This window comes from Camarhynchus parvulus, chromosome 5 (assembly GCF_901933205.1).
Source record: "Camarhynchus parvulus chromosome 5, STF_HiC, whole genome shotgun sequence".
Taxonomy (NCBI): Eukaryota; Metazoa; Chordata; class Aves; order Passeriformes; family Thraupidae; genus Camarhynchus; species Camarhynchus parvulus.
Genome location: NC_044575.1, coordinates 60,612,372 through 60,632,213, shown reverse-complemented (window position 1 = coordinate 60,632,213; position 19,842 = coordinate 60,612,372). Strand labels below are relative to the sequence as shown.

General features: G+C 44.3%; 1 protein-coding gene across 2 annotated transcripts in view; it reads right to left on the bottom strand.

The window, feature by feature from the left end:
* Positions 1 to 19,842, bottom strand: part of MDGA2 (MAM domain containing glycosylphosphatidylinositol anchor 2) — a 222,433-nt gene that overhangs the window by 128,589 nt on the left and 74,002 nt on the right. Inside the window, exon 3 of one of the 2 annotated variants that reach the window (XM_030949844.1) lies at positions 4,862 to 5,036. In XM_030949844.1, the coding sequence (XP_030805704.1) occupies positions 4,862 to 5,036 (175 nt within the window). The remainder of the gene's footprint in view (positions 1 to 4,861; positions 5,037 to 19,842) is intronic. The other variant, XM_030949845.1, reaches the window with a different exon arrangement.

The following is a 19,842-nucleotide window of genomic DNA, read 5'->3' as shown; positions in this document are numbered from 1 at the left end:
CCTGCAGAGCTGCCCCAGCCCTGGATCCAACAGCAGGAGGACGTGGAGCTGCTGGAGAGATCCAGAGGAATTCATGGAGCTGCTCCAAAGGCTGGAGCCCCTCTGGAGCCAGGCTGGGAGAGCTGGGAATGTTCCCCTGGAGAGGAGAAGGCTCCAGGGAGAGCTCAGAGCCCCTGGCAGGGCCTGGAGGGGCTCCAGGAGAGCTGGAGAGGGACTGGGGACAAGGGATGGAGGGACAGGAGCCAGGGAATGGCTGCCAGTGCCAGAGGGCAGGGATGGATGGGAGATTGGGAATTGGGAATTCCTGGCTGGGCTGGGATTGCCAGAGCAGCTGTGGCTGCCCCTGGATCCCTGGCAGTGCCCAAGGCCAGGCTGGACATTGGGGCACCCTGGGACAGTGGGAGGTGTCCCTGCCATGGCAGGGATGGCACTGGTTGGGGTTTAAGTCTCATTCCAACCCAAACCATTCCATGATTTTTTGGGCATACGCACAGATGGGAAAGGATCAGTGGATTTTCCCAATCAATGGATTCTCCCCAATCAATGGATTCTCCCAATCACCAGGAGTCAGAAACTCACACAGAACAAGGCACATCCATGAATTCCCAGCAGTGCCCCAGGCATCGCCCGAAACATCGGAAAAGTCCTGGAATAATGGGAATTTCTGGGATCACTGTGCAGGAAGGATTTTATTTACTCTCGCACTGAGAATCAGTGACCGGAGTACTGGATCCTAACTCGATCTTGTGTTTTTTAGCAATGTTAAATAATTAAAAGGCAACAAAAATGAATTAATTAAAGGGCAAGGAAAAATAATTAATTAAATGGCAAAGAAAGTCCAGCAGCAACTCTTCCATGCTGGAAAATTAGCTCAGGATCTGAGTTCTCTGGACAAGATGTAACAATCACAAAACCTTTGAATTTCTCTAAAGAGAACATTTAATAATTATAATTTAGAATAAAATTTTAAAATTAAAAAATAAATTTGAAGCTAAATTGAAAAATAAAAAATAAGTGTAAATTTCTTTAAAATTAAATAAATTTATTTTAAAAGTAAATTTTAAGTGAAAATAAAATTTAATAATGAATACATTTAAATTATATTTATAATTTTTATAGATTTATAATTATATTTATATAGATTATTATTGGCTGCAAGCACCTCATGAGGGAAATCAGTACAGAAGAGCTCTTTTGGCTCCAGGAAATATAAATATAAGGAATAAAAATAGCTGGAAATGGAAGAAAACCCAATTCAGTTTGGGGAAGAAACAGACTGAATTTTTTTTTTTAGAAATCGAAGCAGCTGAACAGAAAAACTTGGGCAGAGGGAGGGTTCCTCAAAGCTCCATGTTCAGATGGTTTTTAGGGAAAAAAAAGTCATTATATTGATTTTTAATAGAGCAGCAAAGGAAAAATCAACCCTAAAAAGCAGCCAGAGCTGGGAGATAAAAGAGGTCAAACTAAACCTGTGGTGTGGTCAATTCCAAGATGAAATTCCGTGGAAAATTGCAATCAGAGCTGATTAAAAAATTCCAGATGATTATCATTAAATCAAGCCCACTCTAATCAAGTCATGGAGTCACTGAGAGCATTTTTAATCCCACTTCCCTCAGGCTGTTCCAGAGCTCACCTTGGATCCCCGCCGTGCTGGAAAATCCAGCTGGACCAGGAGCACCCACCAAAAAAATGGGGAATAAACAAGATTGAATCCCACTCTGACACTGCAGGGACTGAGGGTTTGTAACAGAAATTTTGGGTTATTGATTCCCTCTGTCCCTGCATCATTTTTCCATAAACAAAGCAGGAAAAATGGATTTCCCAAGCCAGGAAAAACAGGCGTTGATGCCAAAGGCCACCTGACGTGCTTGACGTGGAATAATTGTTACAAATTGGGAGTATTAACATCTTAAGTCAGTAATTATTGGTTTCATAATCCCAAACCTAATTAATGCTCGTTCCTCCACTTCTTAAATGACAGAAACTTAATTTTGTGGAATTAATGAACAACAAACTGGGTTAGGAAAGTCTGGTTTTAGAGCACATCCATCTCTACTTAGAGAAATTTTTCCAGAGGCTCCTTAAAAGGTTTAAATAAATCCCTGTTAAAAGGGGAATTCGGAATTAATGGAGTGTAAATAACGAGGAGGGGCTCCTGGTGAGACCCCACTGCTCTCTCCCTGCTTTATTCTGGATTTTAAATGGTCTAAAAGGAGAATAAATATATTTGAATAGAGGAAAAAAGAAATAGTTGATTATTTCTTCATTTATAATAAACAAGGGAGTGCAGAGCGGGTGGTGGAGTTGATCCAAAGGTTTGAGCACTTATCCTATGAGAAAAGCTTGGGAGAATTGGGATTATTTACATGGAGAAGGCTCCAGGGAGAGCTCAGAGTCCCTGGCAGGGCCTGAAGGGCTCCAGGAGAGCTGGAGAGGGACTGGGGACAAGGGATGGAGGGACAGGAGCCAGGGAATGGCTCCCAGTGCCAGAGGCCATGGGATGGGTGGGAGATTGGGAATTGGGAATTCCTGGCTGGGCTGGAATTGCCAGAGCAGCTGTGGCTGCCCCTGGATCCCTGGCAGTGCCCAAGGCCAGGCTGGACACTGGGGCACCCTGGGACAGTGGGAGGTGTCCCTGCCCATGGAAGGGTCTGGAATGGGATGGGATTTAAGGTCCCTTCCAACCCAAACCATTCCAGGATTCTGGGAGTGAACCCAAAGCAAATTTCACAGTCCAGAGTCCAGAGGAGGCTCCAGGATGATCCAAGGGCAGGAGCAGCTCTGCCGGGAGAGCTGGGAACGTTCACCTGGAGAAGAAAAGGCTCCAGGGTGACCCCAGAGCCCCTTCCAGGGCCTAAAGCAATCCCTAACCTTTGCATTCCTCACCATAATCCCAGTCTTTCCTATTTTTTCCTGCAACCCAATCCTTCACATTTTCACTGAAATTCGAATATTTCTTATTTTTCACCACAATCCCAACCCTTCACAATTTTTCCTTGCAATCCACATCCTTCAGACTTTTCACCGCAATCCACATCCTTTACATTTTCACTCCAATCCCAGCCAGTCACATTTTTCACCACAATCCAAATCTTTCATATTTTTCCCTTCAATCCCAATCCTTTACATTCTTCACCACAATCCAAATCCTTCACATTTTTTCCCTGCTATCCAAATCCTTCACATTTTCTCCTGCAATTCCAATCCTTTTTGTTTCTCATTGCAATCCCAACCTTCCCTACTTTTCACTGCAATCCCAATCCTTCACATTTTTCACTGAAATAAAAATATTTCTTATTTTTCACCACAATCCATCGCATTTAAATATTTCTTATTTTTCACCACAATCCACCACATCCATCACATTTTCCCTTCATTCCCAATCCTTCAATTTTTTCCCTGCAATCTACATCCTTCACATTTTTCACTGCAATCCCAATCCTCCATATTTTGTACCACAGTCCCAATCCTTCACACCCTTCACCACAATCCTAATCCTTCCATATATCTGCCACAATCCCAACCCTTCACATTTTTCACTGAAATCCAAATCCTTCATATTTTTCACTCCCATCCCAATTCTCCCCATTTTTCACTGCAAATCCAGTCCTTCACATCCCTCACCACAATCCCAATCATCCACATTTTTCCCTGCAATCCCAATCCTTCACATGTTTCACTACAATCCCAAACATCCACATTTCTCTTGCAATCCTAATCCTTCACATTTTTCACCACAATCCCAATCCTTCACATTTTTCACCACTATCCCAATCCTTCACATTTTTCACCACTATCCAAATCCTTCACTTTTTTCACTCTAATCCAAATCCTTCACATTTCCCTTGCAATCCCAATCCTTTACATTTTTCACCACAATCCAAATCCATCACATTTTTCACCACGATCTCAACATTCATATTTTCACTGAAATCCAAATCCCTCACAGTTTTCCCTGCAATTCCAGTTCTTCACATCCCTCACCACAATCCAAATCCTTCCCATTTCCCTTGCAATCCAAATCCATCACATTTTTCACCACAATTCCAATCCTTCACATCCTTCACCACAATCCCAATCCTTCATTTTCCTTGCAATCCAAATCCATCACATTTTTCACTGCAATCCCAATCCTTCACATTTCCCTTGCAATCCCAATCCTTCACATTTTTCACTGCGATCCCAACCTTCATATTTTCACTCCAATCCCAATCCTTCATATTTTTCCTTGCCATCCCAATCCCTCACAGTTTTCCCTGCAATTCCAGTTCTTCACATCCCTCACCACAATCCCAATCCTTCACATTTTTCACTCCAATCCCAATCCTTCACATTTCCCTTGGAATCCCAATCCTTCACATTTTTCACTGCGATCCCAACCTTCATATTTTCACTCCAATCCCAATCCTTCACATTTTTTCTTGCCATCTCAATCCTTCAGTTTTCTCTGCAATTCCAATCCTTCACATCCCTCACCACAATCCCAATCCTTCACATTTTCCTTGCAATCCAAATCCATCACATCCCTCAGCGCAATCCCAGTCATCCACATTTTCCCCTGCAATCCCAATCCTTCACATATCCCTTGGAATCCAAATCCATCACATTTTTCACTACAATCCCAGTCCTTCACTTTTTTCACTCCAATCCCAATGCTTCACATTTTCCTTGCAATCCAAATCCATCACATTTTTCACTCCAATCCCAACCCTTCACATTCTTCCAACCATAAAAACTCTGCGAGCCCGCGGCATCCACCATTAAAATGGGGATTCCCGAGGAGCCAAAGGTTTCTTGGGAACAGCAGATATTTTAAGGCATTCCTAAAGGAGCAAAGGCAGAATTCCAAGGATGTACTCACAGTAGACGTCCACTCGGATGGATTTGATGGCCGGGGAGCCCAGGCCGTTCTCAGCCTTGCAGTAGTAGCGGCCTCCCTGGTGTCTCTGGATGTTGGAGATCCTCAGGGTTTCGTTGAAGACACTGGAATCTTGGAATCTGTCAGAGGCACTTCCTGCTGTTTTGGTCCACCTGATCTGAGCAAGCACCAAAAACCAGGATTACCTTTAGGTCTGGAAAATGGGCACAGTCTAAAACTCAGCACTGAAATCCAGGATTAGTTTAGGTCTGGAAAATGGGTACAGTCTAAAAATCGGCACCAAAACCTGGGATAATTTTAGGTCTGGAAAATGGGCAGACTCTGAAAGTCAGCACTAAAATCCAGGATTACCTTTAGGTCTGGAAAATCAGTGGAGTCTAAAACTCAGCACCAATATACAGGATTGCTTCACATCTGGAAAATGGGCACAGTCTGAAACTCAGCACTGAAATCCAGGATTACTTTAGGTCTGGAAAATGGGCAGAGTCTGAAACCTGGCATCAAAATCCAGGATTACCTTTAGGTCTGGAAAATGGGCACAGTCTAAAACTCAGCACCAAAATGCAGGATTAGTTTAGGTCTGGAAAATGGGGACCGTCTAAAACTTGGCACCAATATCCAGGATAACTTTAGGTCTGGAAAATGGGCAGAGTCTAAAACTCAGCTCCAAAACCTGGGATAACTTTAGGGCTGGAAAATGGGTGCAGTCTAAAACTCAGCACAAATATCCAGGATAACTTTAGGTCTGGAAAATGGGCACAGTCTAAAACTCTGCGCCAAACCACGAGATTTGTACGGGTGGCACCAGGACTTCACCTTGGATGATTCAGGGAAATTCCCAAGAAACTCAACAGCTCACGGAACAAACATTTCATCCAAGAGTCCTGAGGAGCTGCATTTCATGGGATCATGGAATGGTTTGGGTTGGAGGAGTTTAAGGATCCTGTTCCAGACCCTGCCGTGGAGAGGACACCTCCCAGTATCCCAGGTTGCTCCAAGCCTTGAACATTGCCAGGGATTTCTGATCCGTGGGATTTGAGGCTGCCTGTGCTGGGTCTGGGAGGAGAAATTAATTCAAATTTCCTTTTTTTCTTTTTTCTGGTGGTTTTCTTGTTTTTGTAATCACAGAATCACGGAATAGTTTGGGTGGGAAGGGACCTTCAATCCCATCCAATTCCAACCCAGGGACACCTCCCACCGTGCCAGGGTGCTCCAAGCCCCAGTTCTCCAGGAGAGCTTGAGAGGGACTTGGGACAAGGGATGAAAGGACAGGACACAGGGAATGGCATAAGTTGGAAAAGAGGACATTTAGGTTGGATATTGGGAAGGAATTCCTGGCTGGGAAGGTGGGGAGGGTCTGGGATGGAATTCCCAGAGCAGCTGTGGCTGCCCCTGGATCCCCAGAAGTGTCCCAGGCCAGGCTGGACATTGAGGTTTGGAGCAGCCTGGGACAGTGGGAGGTGGAATGGGATAGGGGCTGCAATGGGATGGGATTCAAGGTCCCTTCCAACCCAAACCATTCCAGGATTCTGTGATTCCATGAACACAGGGAATGTTCTCCCACTTCCAGAGGATAAATTGCCTTTATGGGCCAACTCATGCCCTTGGGCCTGCACGTCCCAACACTTCCTGTTTTCCAGGGAATCACAATTTTTTCCTCATCCAAGGAAAAGCCAGCAGTGACAGAAGCTGTGAACAGGCAGGACAAGAGCATCCGGATTCCGTGCCAAGGATCCCAAGGAAATTGCTCTTTTGTAACACATTGGGAAACAGAGATTTCCTTTTATTTTCCAGCAGAGGAAAACTCTGGAAAATTGTGGAAAAAATCAGCAGCAAACCCACAAAGCTACAACTCCTATGGAAAAGTTTAAGGGTGGTTTTTTTCCACTTTATTCCCAAAGATTCCAGAGTAATCCTGAAACTGGAATCTGGGCATGCTTCAAAAACTAAATAAAATCAATTAAATAAAATCAATTTTAAAAATCCATTCCTTCACATTTGAATTCAGATTTTACACATTGGCATCCAAACTCTGGAAAATCAGCTATCCAAGTGGTCTGAATCCCAAAAATTCGGGATTCGGCATTGGAATTGCAGAGGAAACTTTCCTTACACTTCAAGGCTGAAAGTCCAAATATTACTGGACAAAATAAAGGGATTTTAAGGAATTGCTGAATAATTTAAAAGGGTTTTAATGAGTGGATCCTGAGGAAAAAAAATATTTCATTCTTAGGTAAATCAGTAAAACTTCAGTTAAAAAATGGTTAAAAATAATAAATTGATAAAATTCCTTTATTCTGCTCAGTTGGATCAGTCTTTTTTTAATGGAAAAACAGGATTTAGGGAAATACCCACAAATTCTTTCCCAAAAAAACATGGAATAACCTGGCCAATAATTAATTGCAGCAATTAATCTTTGATTAATTTGGATTACTTTGACTCCAATGTTGTTCCGTAGGCCCTTCAGATGTTTCCCTGCATCAAAAAATTAACACTTTAATCCTGAATAATCCATAAACATTTTTTCTATCAACATCCCACTGAAGAGTGGGGGATTTTCCATCCTGCATGGCTGGAAAATGCCTTTTTCAGCATTAACTGGGAGCTGAGGTCAGGAATTTCACTGGGTTCCTTTTAGGATTATTTAACCTTCCTGGTGGGAAACTCTGGACTGGCACCTACCTAAATTATCCCAGGAATTTGAGGAAATTATCTGAACAGCTCCAAATTTTGGATATTTTTTAATTCTCCCTGGTTTTTTATTCAGAAAATTTAATTAATTTTTTTAAAAATCACCTTCATAATAAAGACTAATAAATAATAAATAATTTAAGGGCAGAATGAAGCAGACAAAACTCCATTGGAATTCTGAATTATTCCTTTCTATGGAGGCTTTCCAATGCTAGAATTCCATGTCGAATCCCGGGAATCACAAACACATCCCCATAACCTCAATGCCTGGGAATTCCCTGGAATTCTTTAGAGGCAAATAAATACAACAGATTTTGTCATTTTGAGCTTCTAAACCAGCACAAAATCAAGCCTGGGGTTGAGAACTCCATAAAATCCAAATCCAGGCTCTTACTTCCCTTGTGGACCTGTCTAATTCCTATTTTTCTTTTTTTTTTTTTTCCCCAGGGACAGAAGAAGTTGCTGTTGTTGCCATCCAGCTTCAGGAATTGATCAAATCCTCACATTTTTGGGGGGAAAAGGTTGGGGTTTAATTAAACCCACAGGATTTAGGAGGTGTTCCACAGGAAGGAGCTGAAAACCAGGAAGGATGGGAGAGTTGGAAAGAAGGGAATTGGATCCAAGGGTGAGGTGATTCTAGGAATTCTGGGCAGGTGTTACCTCCCAGGAGCCAAAATTGTTCAAAAATGCACCTCTGCTAGGGAAACAGGGTAATTGGGAATGTTCAGCTGGAGAAGGGAAGGGAAGGCTCCAGGGAGAGCTCAGAGCCCCTGGCAGGGCCTGAAGGGCTCCAGGAGAGCTGGAGAGGGACTGGGGACAAGGGAGGGAGGGACAGGAGCCAGGGAATGGCTGCCAGTGCCAGAGGGCAGGGATGGGTGGGAGATTGGGAATTGGGAATTCCTGGCTGGGCTGGGATTGCCAGAGCAGCTGTGGCTGCCCCTGGATCCCTGGCAGTGCCCAAGGCCAGGCTGGACATTGGGGACACCCTGGGACAGTGGGAGGTGTCCCTGCCATGGCTGGGGTGGTTTGGAATGAAATGGTTTTTAACATCCCTTTCAACCCATTCCAGGATTCCATGGAAAGAACTGGGAATGGGGAGATGATCCCAGTGCTCGCTCCATGGCGAGCACTGCTTTGAATCCCCAGTGAACTAAAAAATTCATTTTTGTTCCATAAACCAGAAAATAATCCGAGTAGGAATTCCCCATTCCCTCCATCTAAAGGTTCTACAATTCCCTTGGGTTAAAATCCAAGGAAAGGGCCCCTCTCTGAGGGGTGTAACCTCGGGAAGATGTGGAATATCAAGCAAAGGTCTGCAGAAAAACCACAGAACTCATTAAAATAAGAAAATTTTCCTCAGGAAGGCAAAGGATAAGCTCAGCAATGGCGCAGTATCCCAGGAAAAATCAGGGAATAACCATCAATAGATTTAAAACATCCAGGGGGGAGAAGAAATCGATTGTGGATCAATTTCCAATATAAAAGGCAAAGTTAAGGAAGTAAAAAAATGAATCAGGAATCACTTCCCGTTTGTTCAACCCCAAATGTTCATGCAAAACATCTTCAACCCATGATGTTCCATTACATCACAGTCAGCACTTCCAAAGGATTTTTCTGGGAATGCTGGAAGTTTCAGGATGGACTCAGGGACTGGAAATCTCCTCCTCAGCAGCAGGACCAGCTCCATCGAAGCATTCCCAGGTTCGGGATTTCCACCACCCAGCTGCCACCAATGCACCACCCTCAGCGTCCAAAGGTACAAATCCCAATTTTCCCCTAAAAATCATTGAGCATTCCAAGTTTTCCTAGGAATTTGCCTCCCTGGACAACCTCTGAGGTCCCAGTTTACCCCAGGCTGTTACCCCAACCCAGAGGTGATGCCTTCACCCGCTTTGGGAATGGGATCTTTGGAGGATGGAGATCTTTGGAGCTGCTCCCTCCCACCCCAAGCAGGACTGGGAAACCAGGAGCCCGCAGCTCCCTGTTCCCAGAGGGATTTGTTTCCCTCAAGAGTAAAAAGGCATCAAAATGTGTTTGTGTCATTAAATTCGAACACTGCAGTCTAAACAGAGAGGGGGAAATGCCTAAAACTGATTTTTTTCCACTTCAAATTCACTCCTCGGAGCAGAATCATGGTTTAAAGTGACAAAGCCATGGTGAAACCCAGGCAGCTCAAATTGAGACTTTTTTTCCCTCTTAACAATTTCAGTGTTGTTTCTGCTTTTCCTTCTCCCCATCTCCACTCATTTTACTCCCCTTGAAGGAGTAAAAAACAGGGAATCAGCTTCACAGAGCGTTCCCAAAATGCTGTCAGGGATGACAACGGCTCAACTGAGCTCCACACAAGGAAATGTTTCTTCTCTAATCTTTCAGCAATAAAAATCTTGACTCCATTACTTGTCACAATCATTAGGGGAGGGATTTTGGGGCTGACAAGAAGATTTGGGACTGGGAAGCATCATAAATAAAGGAACACAAATAAAAACCCCAAACAAACAAAAAGGTGAAACAAAACACACCAAGCCCTTCTTCAAAAACCCCAAATTGGTTTTCAGGAGATTCCTGTCCCTGATAATTTCACGGAATTGTGAAGGTTGGAAAAGTCCTCCAAGATCATGAAGTCCAACATGGCACTGCCAAGGCCACCACTGCCCCGTGTCCCCAGGTGCCACATCCACAGGGATTTGAAATCCCTCCAGGCATGGGGACTCCACCCTGTACCTGTGCCAGGGCTGGGGAACCCTTTTAGGGAAGAAATTTTCCCAAATATCCAATCTAAACCTCACAGAATCCCTGAGGTTGGAAAAGAGCTCCAAGATCAGAGTCCCAGCTGTGCCCAATGCCCACCTTGTCCCCAGCCCAGAGCTCTCAGTGCCACCTCCAGGGGACACCTGCAGGGATGGGCACTGCAGCCCTCCCTGGGCAGTGCCAAGGCCGGAGCCCCCTTTCCATGGGGAAATTCCTGCTGTGCCCACCCTGAGGCTGCCCTGGCCCAGCCTGAGGCCGTTCCCTCTGCTCCTGTCCCTGTTCCCTGGAGCAGAGCCCGACCCCCCCGGCTGTGCCCTCCTGGCAGGAGCTGTGCAGAGCCACAAGGGCCCCTGAGCCTCCTTTGCTCCAGGCTGAGCCCCTTTCCAGCTCCTCAGGGATTCTCCAGCCCCTTCCCAGCTCCTCAGAGATTCTCCAGCCCCTTCCCAGCTCCTCAGGGATTCTCCAGCCTTTCCCAGCTCCATTCCATTCCCTTGACACACTCCAGCCCCTCCATGTCCTTTCTGTCATGAATGACCCCAAATGACCCCAAGATTTGAGGTGGGACCTCACCAGTGCCAAGCTCAGTCTCCAAAGTTTCACCCATCCCTAAATTTTTTCCTCCATCAGGCCACACAACATTCCCACCCTCCTCCAAGGCAGGTTCCACAGGAAGCCAGGCTGGTTTTTGGGAAGCCTCTTCTAGACCTGACTAAATCCAGCTCAGTGGAGCTGCCCCAAAGCCGGGTTTAAGGGGCTCTGTTCCCACCACGTCGTGCTCTGGAACATCACCGAGGTTATTGATTCCCTGCAGATCAAAATCAGCCTGTTTGATTCAATCTGTTCCCATTTTTAAAACTCCATAAAAAATAATCCAGAAAAATCGTGTTGTCCTTCAGACAGTGCCAAGAGCAGAGGAAGGAACTCCAGGAAAATCCCTAAATATTGGGAGTTGATGCATCCCAGGTTACGTTCATATCAGAGCTTGTTGGTATTTCCAGAATATTCTGGCAAGACTGAAAATGAACCCCAACCTCATTTCCAGGAAATTTTCTGAATTAAATCCCAAATCTCAATGATCCAAACCCTAAATCTGTCAGTAATGCAAACCCTAAATAACAATGAACAAAACCCTAAATTTCCCAGTGATCCTAACACTAAATCTCAATGATCCAAAACCTAAATCTCCCAGAGATCCAAACCCTAAATCTCTCAGTGATCCAAATCTTAAATCTCAATGATCCAAACCTTAAATCTCCCACAGATCCAAACCCTAAATCTCCCAGTGATCCAAACCCTAAATTTTCCAGCAATACAAACCCTAAATCTCAAAGATCCAAAACTTAAATCTCCCAGTGACCTTATCCTAAATCTCCCAGAGATCCAATCCTTAAATCTCTCAAAGATCCAAACCCTAAATCTCCCAGGGATCCAAACCTTAAATCACTCAGTGATCCAAACCCTAAATCTCCCAGAGATCCAAATCCTAAATCTCTTGGTGATCTAAACCCTAAGTCTCCCAACGATGTAACCCTGAATCTCCCAGAGATCCAAACCTTAAATATACCAGTGATCCAAACCATAAATCTCAATTATCCAAACCCTAAATCTCACAGTGATCTAACCTTAAATCTCAAAGATCCAAACCCTAAATCTCCCAGTGATCCAAACCTCAAATCTCCCAGAGATCCAAACCCTAAATCTCCCAGTGATGCAAACCCTAAACCCCAAAGATCCAAGTCTTAAATCTCCCAGTGATCTAAACCCTAAATCTTAAAGATCCAAACATTCAATCTCCCAGTGATCCAAATCCTAAATTTTCCAGTGATCCAAACCTTGAATTTCCCAGAGATCCAAACCTTTAATCTCCCAGTGATCCAAACCCTAAATCTCTCAGAGATCCAAAGCTTAAGTGATCCAAACCCTAAATTTCCCAGTGATCCCAATCAGCTGTGCCATATTTTCCTCCCACAGGATCCCAATTCCTCCCAGTGCTCTCGCTGATCCCAAAATGGGAGTGAGAGTCTGAGCTGCCACCGGGTTCAGCTGTGGTGACAAAGAAAGGAGCTGGCATTTGATTTTGCTGGAAAAGTGAGAGAACTGGGGAGGGGGAGCAGAGAAAAATGGGAAAAGGGTGGGAATCTCCATAAGAGGGATTTGGCAGCCCAGCTCAGCCAGGCAGGAGCAGCAGCTGCTGAGAACCAGTCACAGATCCTGCAAAAACTCCCTGATTCCTTAAAAAAATCAGATATTCCATATAAATTATTCCTTAGAAAATCAGGAATCAGAGTAACTGGCTGAACATGGGTTATTTGTTTGGGATTTTCCCTAAAAACTTTCCTTTTCCCTTTCAAATGACGAGGTCATGATGGTCGCAAAGTATTAAAAATGCGATGACACAAAATTCTGGGATCTAAACACATTCCAAAAAGGAGATTATTCCTTGGTGGCAATTTAACCCATCCTTACCCTCTTATCCCAATCATTGGATGCAAGTTTTCCATCAGGCAATTCCAAAATATCAGCCTGAGCACATTCTGCCTGCACACTCCAGGTGTTGGAGACAGGACAAGGAATATGTGGAATCAGTCAGGATGGAAATTCCAAAGATTTTTGACTCGATGTTTCCATGGTTTTTGCTCTGTGAACACTGATTTTCCCTTTTTTTCAGAGGCTAAACTGGCAAAGTCTCCTCCAGGCAGGAAAACACCTCAAACGATGTTTAAAAATACTGGAAAAAGATCAAATCTCTCCTTCCCTGAACCTGGCATGGCTTAAAAAGATCTCAGCAATTCCTTTGTTCTGGGAAAAGGAATTGGAAAGGTGTTGGCAACCCACTGGCTGAGATTCCAGCTCATTTCCAATTCCAGGAGAAGAAAAACTCAGCAAACTCCAGTAATCCCAAATAGCATCATTCATGTCTTGTGGAGCACTCCTGGCACACCTTCCAACAACTCCCACCAGTGCCAAGGAACGGAATCTGGGAACGCTTCCCACATTTCAGGAGAATTGCAAGGAGATGGAAAGAAAAAAAAATATTAAAAAAAGCCTGGAACAGCTTGCAGCTAGGAATAAAACCAGGACTAAGGGCTGGGATTAAGGGTTTGGAAAGGGAATCAGCACAATGGGAAGCAACGATGGGAATTTCCAAAGGGAAGGGAAGAGAGCTAAAAATCAGGGAATGTTTAAAACTGGATAAAACAGCACTGGGAAAAGGGGACGGCCACTAACCCATAACTGCCTGAGGGACAGGAGCCAGGGAATGGCTCCCAGTGCCAGAGGGCAGGGATGGATGGGAGATTGGGAATTGGGAATTCCTGGCTGGGCTGGAATTGCCAGAGCAGCTGTGGCTGCCCCTGGATCCCTGGCAGTGCCCAAGGCCAGGCTGGACACTGGGACACCCTGGGACAGTGGGAGGTGTCCCTGCCATGGCAGGGGTGGCACTGGGGGGGATTTGCAGTTCTCCCAACCCAAACCATTCCAAGATTCCATAACAGCTGATGGCTCTTTCCAACAACACCGTTCCAACCCAAATCATCCCAAGATTCCATAGCACTTAAAGGCTTTCCCTAGTTTCACCATTCCTGCTCATCCATTCATGGAATGGTGTTGTTGGGAACCCAATCCATCCATTCCATGATTCCACTGCCTTTAAAGGATCTTTCCAACCACACCATTCCAACCCAAATTATTCCAAGATTCCATAGCACTCTAAGGCCCTTCCCAGCTACACCATTCCAATCCAAACCATTCCAATTCCCTACATGGGAATGGCTCCTGGACTTTACAGACTTGAAGGATTTTTTTCTCATTTAATTTATCTTTCTTTGGCTCTGGTGCAAATTCCCTGGATTTCTTTTCCACAGCACTCTAAGGCTCTTTCCAACAACACCATTCCAACCCCAAACCATTCCAAGATTCCATAGCACTTAAAGGCTTTTCCCAGTTTCACAATTCCAGCCCATCCATTCATGGAATGGCGTTGTTGGGAACCCAACCCATCCATTCCATGATTCCACTGCACTTGAAGGCTCTTCGCAGCTACACCATCCCAACATTCCATAGCACTCAAAGGCTCCTTCCAGCACCATTCCAATGCAAACCATTCCAAGATTCCATAGCGCTTAAAGGCTTTTCCCAATTTCACCATTCCAACTCAAACCATTCCAAGATTCCATAGCAGCTGAAGGCTCTTCCCAACTATACCACTCCAATCCAAACCATTCCAATTCCCAACGTGGCAATGGCTCCTGGACTTTGCAGACTTCAAGGATTTTTTTTCTCTTTTACTTCATTCATCTTTCTTTGATTCTGGTGCAAATTCCCTGGATTTCTTTTCCACAGTCCTCCACAGCTGATGGATCTTTCCAACAACACCACTCCAACCCCAAACCATTCCAAGATTCCATAGCACTTAAAGGTTTTTCCCAGTTTCACCGTTCCAGCCCATTCATTCATGGAATGGCGTTGTTGGGAACCCAACCCATCCATTCCATGATTCCACTGCACTTGAAGGCTCTTCCCAGCTGCACCATTCCAACCTGAACCATTCCACGATCCCACAGCATTTGTAGGCTCTTCCCAACTACACCATTACAAGATTCCATAGCACTCAAAAACTCTTCCCAGCTACACCATTCCATGATTCCTCAACAGCTGAAGGCTTTTCCCAGCACCATCATTCCCACCCAAACCATCCCATGATTCTGTAGAAGTTGAAGGCTCCTCCCACTACGCCATTCCATGATTCCACAAAGGTTGAAGGCCTTTCCCAGCGCCACAATTCCAACCCAAAGCACTCCAATTCCCCTGGATTTCCCAGACTCGCAGGATTATTTCTCTTTTGTTGTAATTCCACTTTCTTTGGCCATGGTGCAAATCCCCTGGATTTTGCCAGCGCTTTCTCCTTAACGATGTATTTACCTAATTAGCATAATTGTCTGCAATTATGCAATTAGCGTTCATATGTGTAATCATTGGAACATGTAATTAGCCCTAATTACGCCATTAAAGCCTGCGAGTCAGAAATATCTTTATCATTTTGATTGACAGGCATATGGGAAGGGGGGGGAAGGAAAAAAATCCCACTCGTTATTTTTATCTCCTTGAATCACGAAATCCGCAGGAGGATCCAGGATTCAGCCCAGAATGGCACTGGAATTATTTAAAAATCTGATATTATTGATCAAAATTATATTGAGGTTATTCTGTTGGAAGAGGCGAAGAAAAACGACTCGAAAATAAGGAAAATTCAGGAAAATGCAGCAAAATTTTTATGGAAAAAAGAAATGAGGAATTATTTTGAAATATTTAATTTTTCATGTCTAATATTCTAATATGAAAATCAAGGAAAGAGTCCCCAAATGCAGCAAGATTTTTCAGTAAAAAGAGATTAAGAATTATGAAAAATAAGGAGAAAAATTCAGGAAAGAGGCACCAAGTGCAGCAAGATTTCTCTGCAAAAAGAAATTAAGAATTATCTTGAAATATTTGATTTTGAACTCTAAAATTCACCTAGTTGAGGAATAAAAATAATACAGGAAAAGAGAAAAAAGAGAACAGCGGTGAGATTTTTCTGTAAAGAAACCAGGAATTATCTGGAAATATGTAATTTTTAATTCTTATATCCCTGGGTTTTAGGAAGCAAAATAATACAGAAAAAGAGAAAAACCCTACAGAAATTGTTCTGTGGAGATGCTGCTGCATCCTAGAAAAGGATTTTAAAATTCCTTGGATTTTTAGCCCCTCTGAGAAAACCAGATTTATTTGAAAACTCAATATTTAGGTTCAGTTTGTTTTATTTTAACATCTGTGCAGGAGGCCTGTAGGACATAGCTAGAACAAACATCTGGCGTGGAATGATTTAATTGGGACAGCAAAAATTGGGATTTTAAAAAATTATTTTAAATATTATACCTTTACTTTTAAATATTACTGTTAAATATTGACCCCAATTAAATATTTTAATTTATTTCAAGTTCAGCTCTTCTAGTTCTGGGTTCTTGGGGTTTTTAGAAGTTTATTTTAAAAAGCCAAAAAAATGAAATAAATGAAAAATCAAGTGTCTGAGCTCCCCAGAAATTTGGGAGGAGTAGAGGGGAAGGCTTTAAAAGAGATATTTGGGAATAAATCTTAGTTGGGAATATAAATATTCCTGGATAAAGATTTTCCAGCCTGATGAACTCCACTGCAGCATCCCAGTGTTCAGGTGAAAGGCAGCAAAATCCACCTGGAGCGTCCCAAATCTTTCCCAGCTGCCAGAGGAGGGAGGAGAGCTCAATCCAGGAGAAAATGCTATCCATGGACACATCAGCATGGAGATTAAAACATCCCAGAATGACCCTGAGAGGTCATTCCCCTATCCCAGCAGGAAAACACAGATTTGTTCCAATTCTCCCCACCAGACTCCTCAGCGAGGTGAGGCTTTGGGAGCAGAATTTTTTCCCTTAAAATATAAAAGCAACAAACTCCAGAGCCTTAGGAGTTTATGAGATCACAGAATCCTGGAATGGTTTGGGTTGGAAGGGATTTTAGGGATCATCCAGTGCCACCCTTTCCATGGCAGGGACACCTCCCACTGTCCCAGGGTGCCCCAATGTCCAACCTGGCCTTGGGCACTGCCAGGGATCCAGGGGCAGCCCCAGGAATTCCCAATTCCCAATCTCCCATCCATCCCTGCCCTCTGGCACTGGGAGCCATTCCCTGGCTCCTGTCCCTCCATCCCTTGTCCCCAGTCCCTCTCCAGCTCTCCTGGAGCCCCTTCAGGCCCTGCCAGGGGCTCTGAGCTCTCCCTGGAGCTTCTCCTCTCCAGGGGAGCATTCCCAGCTCTCCCAGCCTGGCTCCAGAGGGGCTTCAGTGCTTGGAGCAGCTCTGTGGATTCCTCTGGATCTCTCCAGCACCTCCACGTCCTCCTGCTCTGTCCCCAGAGCTGGGGCAGCTCTGCAGGTGGGATTTCATGGACAACATTCCTTCCACAGCAATGGGAAGGATTCCTGATCATCCTGCAGAAAAAGCCTCCCGAGCGTTTCCTTGGGAGATCTCCCTCCAGAGCCACCAGCACCGCCTGATCTGCATCAGCTGCTGGTTTCCCTGGTTACCAAATTATCCATGTACTCATCAAAGCCATTCCTTTCCAGGCAGACCTCCCAGCTCCAGCCTTTATTCCAGAGCCACCCCCATCTCTGTGCCAGGAGACAGGAATGGTTTTCCGTGTGCCCATGGAAAAACAGTTCCTGGTGCTTCGGCCCAGAGCTGCTGCTCCAGCCTTCCCTGAGCCCGTCAGGAGCAGGGAAACACAAGCTGACAGCACAGAGGGAAAACAAAACACTGCAGAGCTTTGGGAGGGGAGCAAACAGATGGAAAATAGTCAGAGGACAAGCGTCCATATTTCAGGAAAACTGGAATTTTGTCTTTTTTTCCTTAAAATAATAGGAGAGTCCTGCTCTGTGGGCACTGGGAATTTTCCGTATGGGATTTCTGGCACATTTAAGTTGCCCAAATGTCAAAATGAAACTGCTCTGGTGCCACTCCCCAACCCTGATGTCATTCCCAGCTCCATGAGATTCCCTCCAGGCTCATCCCAATGATTGCTGAGGCTGTAACAAGTCTGGGCTGGATATTCCCAACAGAGGGGATGGGATTGAAACCCAAACTTCCCTTCCCTGCTGCTGCTTTTTTCTGGATTTAACCTCTTTGGATTGAACCTCTTTTTCTCTGGATTTGACCTCTTTCCCTCAGCACTTCCAAGCCCTTTTTAAGAAAATGCAAACACATTCCCTGTGGAGAGACAAGCAGCCACCTGGAAACAGGAAAAGTGGCAGGAACTGCTCAAATTATTCAGGATAAAATAACCGAGGAGTTAATTCCTTTTATCAGCTTGCAAACCTTTGGAATCATGGAATGGTTTGGCACGGAAGGGACATTAGAGATGAGCTCAGAGGCACCAGTGGCTCATTCCCAAAGATCCTGGTGCAGCTCCAGGAGTCCCTCACTCTGTGCTGTGGATGCTGTGATTCCTGCCCTGGATTTTTGGCACAATTCCTGCTCCTCCCTCCTGGCAGAGAGAGCAGGGCAGGCTCGGAGCCCTGCAGAGCTCTGCAGAGGTGTGAATTCAGGTGCTGTGCTCGGGGGAGAAAAACATCAAATAAACTCCTTGGAGCAGCACAAACGTCATGTGAAGCCTCACCACAGATTGCTTTTCATGCCAGAGCAGGATGGAAACATTTTTCCTTGCTAAACAGGAGTCAAACATTCAGGAAAGGGTTTTCTCCAGCATAAAATCCAGGCTAATTTAGTCATGAGTCAGGCTGGGTTTTGTCAGGTGCTCAGTGAACATTTGTAAAGTCTTCCCGTGAACTGAGGAGTGTCAGATGGAATCAGCATCAATTTTCCTAACAAGGCTCCAATTACTGCTCCAAGGAGCTGCAGAGTGGGGTGGGAGAACAGCTGCTCCCGAGTGAGGGACCCCCACCCCCCTTCCCTCGGCTGCTGCGGCACTTGATAAGAATTCTTATCAATTAAAACCAAAAACGTGGCACCCACTCTGCCCCAAAGGAGCCTTTCAAGTCTGACTCAAAGCTGATCAAAGGAACAGAAAGTGGAGTTTTTGTTGGGGTTTTTTGGGAATGCTGCCTTTTGTGCTCAAATGGATGGAGCGCCGGGGAATGGGAATTTTTCCTTTCCAGGCATTAATAAGGAGAAGGCAGGATCCTGTTCTGCAGCATCAGAGGAGGCTCCACTAATCACGGGGAGTAATTAGGGGGATGCATTTGAAATAATTAAGGGGTTTTTATAACGTGCCACAGTCACCTGGGTCTGTTCATGGGGAGAGCTCGGTGCTTCCCAAGGAGTTTATGAGTGACAGGATAACGAGGAATGGCTTTAAACTGACAGGGAATATTGGGAAAGAATTCCTGGCTGGGAGGGAGGCGAGGGGCTGGGATGGAATTCCCAGAGAAGCTGTGGCTGCTCCTGGATCCCTGGAAATGTCCAAGGCCAGTTTGGAACAGCCTGGGATACTGGGAGGTGTCCCTGTCCATGGCAGGGGGTGGCACTGGATTGGCTTTAAGTTCCTTCCCTTCCAAATCATTCCAGGACTCCATGAATTCCATTTATATATGTATACATATATGTATATACACACACATATATATATACACATATATATATATATATATGGAATCATGTATAAATATGGAATATTTATGGAATATATACAAATATATATAATATAATACATAAATATATAATGTATATAATGCATAAAATATATAAATTTTATAATATATATAAATATGGAATATAAATATGGAACATATGGGGGAAAATATATATATGGAATCATGTCTAAATATGGAATATTTATGGAATATATACAAATATAATATATATAATATAATACATAAATATATAATGTATATAATGTATAAAATATATAAAATATATAATATATATAAATATGGGACATAAATATGGAATATATGGGAAAACATATATGGAATAATATGTAAATATGGAATATTTATGGA